Here is a 5,350-nt window from a genome sequence, read left to right on the forward strand (position 1 = left end):
GTGACGTTGTATTCCGGAGTCTGTTCTCGGTCTAGGGGTCCATCTGTCACCAGCTTGTAGTAATTATTAGAAGAGGAGTAAATCTTGAAAGGAATATCCTTTTCTATGTTACATGTGACTTCTCCATTTCCCCCGAAATCCTTGTCCCGTGTTTTGAAGAGAACAACCACCATTCCTGGAAGAGAATCCTCCAAAATTTCATCAGAGAGAGAGGTGATGATTATTTCTGGCCTGTTGTCGTTTTCATCTAGGATTTCAATGATTACTTTACATTGGGTAGAGAGTCCACCTCCATCCCTTGCTTCCACTTCCATGGTATATCTTTCTATATCCTCAAAATCCAATGACTGGTTATTCTTAATCATACCTGTTTTCTCATTCAGCAAGAACATGTACCTTGTACTCTGAGCAGTGCTCCTGAAGTAGTAGTTCACTTCTGCATTGACCCCCTCATCCTTGTCAGTGGCTGTCACCTGCAACACGGAGGATCCAGGGGGCAGATTTTCACTAATACTGATTCTGTATTCATCTTTGCTGAACACCGGAAAGTTATCATTAGCATCCCTGACAGAGATTTCTATTCGAGTGGTGGCACTTCTTGGTGGGTTCCCCCCATCCAAGGCAGTCAATATCAAGTGATGAGAATGCTGCTCTTCCCTGTCTAGGAGTTTTTCCAAAGTTAACTCTGGATATTTACCACCATCGGAATTAACTCTAACCATTAATGAGAAATAAGGGTTAGGATTTATCTGATAATCTTTAACTGAGTTCATGTTTATATCGGGGTCAGTGGCAGGGTCAAGGGATATTCGTGCACCTTCTGATACAGATTCAAAAATTTCTAAAAGTATTTCCTTTTTATCGAATTGAGGGGCATGGTCATTAATATCCTCAACAACCACAATGATATGAAAGATATTTAAAGGATTTTCCACCACGGCTTCCAACTGCAACTCACATCTTCTTCTCTCTTTGCATATCTGCTCCCGGTCTATTCGGTCCTTCACTAGTAAGTCCCCGCTCTCCGCGTCTACGTTGAAAAGCAGCTTCTCCGTGCTGACTCGCAGCTTCCTAGCTGACACGTCCAGGACACTGAGCCCGAGATCCTTGGCGAGGTTCCCCACCACCGAGCCCTTGGCCAGTTCCTCGGGAATCGAGTAGCGGATCGGCTCGCTGACCGCGGGGTAGAACAAAGGTAGCAGGAAGGGAAACAGTACCTGCCGCCTGCCGGCCGGGCGCCTCTGAACGCAGCTCCCTCCCATTGCGCGCTCTAGTTCTCGCTGGGTCCCAGTCTTTCCGGAATGTCAAAGAAACTGCAATCCACGGCGTCACTGGAAGAGCATTCCACCCATGACAAGCGTACCTGGGAATCCGTAAATGTTGGGCAAAGTCTGCGCCTCCAGGAGACCCAGTTGTATGAGCAGATTTTCTTCTGTGTTGGTGACTGCCCAGGAAATCCCAGGCTGGAGACAGAAATCCCAGGCGACTGCGCTTGCCCTGTACTGGCCGACAGCGGCGCCCAGAGGCCCCGTGTGGAACCGCAGGCATTTTCCTCTTGAATCCAATTGTTCTCTACAATCTCTATAATATATATATTCCTCTTCGAAATTCCTATACATATTTATATATATGCCCTGTACTCTGTGAAGTGCTCCTGAGGTAGTTGTTTACTTCTGCATTGACCCCCTCGTCCTCCTGAGTGGCTGTCAACTGCAACACCGAGGACTGGGGGCCAATTACATACAAATAGAAACATACGATATTTATTTCTCTATATATAGAATATTTATATATTGCTTCTTGAAAATGAACTTATATAATAGCCCCTAATTTTAGTATTATATTATTACAGACTATATGCTTAGTGTTTTAAAGAAATTTATTATAGGAAAATTTCAAACTTCTACAAAGTAGGGAGTATTATTATTGAATCTTCATATACTCATCACCCAATGACAATAACGATCAACACAAGGCCATCTTCATTTAATATAATTTGTACACCCTCATTATTTTGAAGCAAATCCAAGATACTTTAACTCTTCTTTTAAGATGAAACATTAAGATTAATAAGGATTTTATATTTAAGCCTATTTTGTTATATAAAATGTTACCAATACAAAAGTCTATCTAGTTTAAGAAAACTAGAATTCAACATTTTCCACACTGCCCATTCACCCAGTGAGCTTTGTGTTCTGTTTTAAAGGCAAGTGATATTAATGGTAGAGAATAGTAGTTACTGACCTACAAGCCTTCATCACTATGTTATGTTTTTTCCCAAGTTAACACATACTTAATATTTGTAAATACTAAGTACCAATGGTTACTCGCGAGGACAGAAACTTCAAGTGACAGTTTTCCTATTTCATAGTTAAAAATATGATCCTGAAGCATGCTTTAATTTTTTCCTACTAAATTAGGAGTAAGGAGTATTTGAAATCAGTATAACATCTGTATGTCATAATGGCTGTCCAGATGTTACCCCTATTAGCCAGCACTTTTCAAATAGAATTTTTGAGTCAACTTCATAGTTTATTTTTAAAGTCTCCTAGAAAGTCATTTATTACTCGGAATGCCACTATGTTTAAAATAAAATGAAATAGGGGCATCTGGGTCGCTCAGTCAGTCATGTTTGATTTCAGCTCAGGTCATCATCTCGTGGTTTAAGAGTTTGAGCCCCACATCAGGTTCTCTGCTCTCTGTGCAGAGCCTGCTTGGGTTCTTCTGTCCCCTCTCTGCCCCTCCCCCACTCATTGCCCCCCTCCTCAAAAAATAAACTTGAAAAAATATTATTCCTTTCCTATATCTAAAAGATAGTAAAATATTCTTAGAACCTCTTCCAGCAGTTCCTGAGAATATTTTCCTAAGTTGTCTTCCTTATCCAGGTTTATTTCTAGCCTCAAGGTTGGAGAATTGAGCCATAAATAACAGACAGTTGAATAATGTTTATTTCCCTTGTTTTGTCCTCAACAGTGTTCATTCTCAGAAACCCCTCTAAGTGAATTGTGATTCTTACTCAGAAGTGATCTTTAAATTCAAACAACCTCTACAAACATGTGATCTGGAAAACATAACCTCAAAGGGGGGTTGTCCTATAATAGAAACAGAAAAGCAGAAGCAGAAAAATCTGGGCTCTCAGTTTCTTCAAGAAGAATGCATGTGTTTTCTCATTAATTTACCTTCACATAGTGTCAGCTGTATTTATGTTTCAGAGGTATGTAAGAAGTTCAAAGATAAGTAGGAAGTTCACTATGTGGCCACTGAAGATAGCAACAATAATAAATTTCAGGAATGGAAAACCACCTCTAAGAATTAGTAGTGAACTGATAATCAACCAAGGAACCCCACCCCAATAGCCCATATCAATGGCTCAATAATGAGAGAAGTCCCATGAAAAAGATATCCATTGACCCTAGGTTAATTTAGGTTAATTATGAGAAACTTATATCAGTGATATAACCAGTAAATGTCTCCTATAGATGTTAGAACAAAACAAGGCCCAGTAAAACTTGGATAGTGAGAAATATGTTAAAGAGAATGTATCATACCTTAAGTGGAAACCTTAAAGAGAAAACCAAATCATAAGAGAAAATAAAGGAAAAAGTTGAACTCACTGGAGCCAAAGAAGTATTTTCTTAAAAAAAAAATTTTTTTTTTAATGTTTATTTCTGAGAAGAGAGAGAGAGAGAGCGTGCGCACAAGTGGAGGAGGGGCAGAGGGAGAGGGAGACACATCTGAGCAGGCTCCAGGCTCTGAGCTGTCAGCACAGAGCCCGACACAGGGCTCAAACTTGTTAACTGTGGGATCATGACCTGAGCGGAAGTTTGATGCTTAAGTAACTGAGCCACCCAGGCGCCCCCAAAGAGGTATTTTCTATAGGAAACCTGGAATCATCTGAAGCGCACAAATGGTCCTTTTTCCTAGAGCCCTCCTGGCTGATCAGCATATTGTCATACTTGGGCTGTGGAAAGATCATGTGACTCTCTCAGGAGCCTGCCCTGTGTGAGGCTTCCTGGAATAGGTCTGCAGGAAAGCCCACACCTATCCACACCCACAAAGAAGTAGGCACAGCCAACCCAAGCCCTGCAGCCTGCAGCAGATTTGAGATATGCCAATGCCACAACCTGAGCACACAATGACAAAGGTGAGGAAGATACAGGACACTGCAGCCACTGTCACCACCAAGTATAATGTGAGGTCTGAGATCTCTGGGTAGGTGACGACCTCCAGACTGTTGAGGTCAGCCAGGCCACCTGGGATGCTGTGGGCCAAGGCTGCAGTGAGGGTGAAAGTGGCCGAGAGAGGGGGCTGGCCTTGGTCCTGGACCACCACCACCAGGCTCTGCTTGAGCCAGTCTCTGTGCAGCAGGGCCCATGCAGTGCACACCTTTCCTGTGTGGAGTCCTACCATGAAGAGCCCTGGCTCACTGGCCTTGAACAGGTGGTAGGCCTGGTGTTCTGACACAAGTCTCTGTCTATAGCCACCTTGGTCACCAGGTAGCCAGGTTCTGTGGAGCAGGGTACCAGTTCCATGATGGTGGAACATGTCAGTGGGGAGAGTAGGGTCCAGGATTTCTGGTGCATTGTCCTTCTGGTCCAGCAGAAACAAGTTCAGTGACATGTTGCTGGTGAGTAGGGGGTTCCCACTGTCACTTGCCTTCACTTGCATTTGAGATCACAAAACTGCTCATGTTGAAGGGATGCAGTGTGTATATGAGCCAGTGTGTCTGAACTGGTGGAGACATAGGACGACCCTTGGATAGTGTCCTCAGCCAAGGAGTGAATAACCTGGGCATTCTTGTCACTGTTGGAATCATGGCCTGTCACTGAGAAGATGAAGGTTCTTCTATGGCTGTTCTTAAGGAGATAGACTGTGTAGAAGTTTTCAGGGAAGGAAGGTGTACTGTCATTGACAATGATCACATGCAGGATGATGTAAATTTCTGTCTGTTGTGGTCACTGTGATGTTATATTCAGAAGTTTCTTCTCTGTCAAGAATTCATACTTTCAACAATCTACAATAATCTATTGACTTTTCTAATTGAAAAGGTAAATAATGGAGTGCCTGGGTGGCTCAGCCGGTTGAGTGTCTGACTCGTGATTTCAGCTTTATGATACCAGGGTCATGGGATCAAGCCTTGTGCTGGTGTCTGTACTGAGCATGGAGCCTGCTTGGGATTCTCTCTCTCCCTCTGCTCCTCCGCCACTCACAGTTTTGTGCTCTCTCAGAGGAAGGAGGAGGAGGAGGAGGAGGAAGAGTAAAGAAAAAGAAAAAAAAAAGGAAAAGGTAAATTATGAGGAGTGTAACAGACAACTTGACCATTCTTCCCGGAGTCTCGGTCATGCACATT

General features: G+C 43.0%; 1 protein-coding gene and 1 pseudogene across 1 annotated transcript; both read right to left on the reverse strand.

Moving 5' to 3' along the window:
- Positions 1–5: 5 nt before the first annotated feature.
- On the reverse strand, positions 6–2,673 carry LOC121026282 (protocadherin gamma-B6-like; the record flags this gene model as incomplete). Its single annotated transcript, XM_040469146.1, has 1 exon — positions 6–2,673. A coding segment is annotated over exon 1 (1,257 nt), but the record flags the coding sequence as incomplete, so codon positions are not given.
- A 1,095-nt stretch (positions 2,674–3,768) lies between these two features.
- On the reverse strand, positions 3,769–5,064 carry LOC121026281 (protocadherin gamma-A9-like; annotated as a pseudogene).
- Between the last annotated feature and the right edge of the window lie 286 nt (positions 5,065–5,350).

The sequence above is a fragment of the Herpailurus yagouaroundi genome, unplaced genomic scaffold (genome assembly GCF_014898765.1).
Source record: "Herpailurus yagouaroundi ecotype Mexico unplaced genomic scaffold, PumYag 69766, whole genome shotgun sequence".
Classification (NCBI taxonomy): domain Eukaryota; kingdom Metazoa; phylum Chordata; class Mammalia; order Carnivora; family Felidae; genus Herpailurus; species Herpailurus yagouaroundi.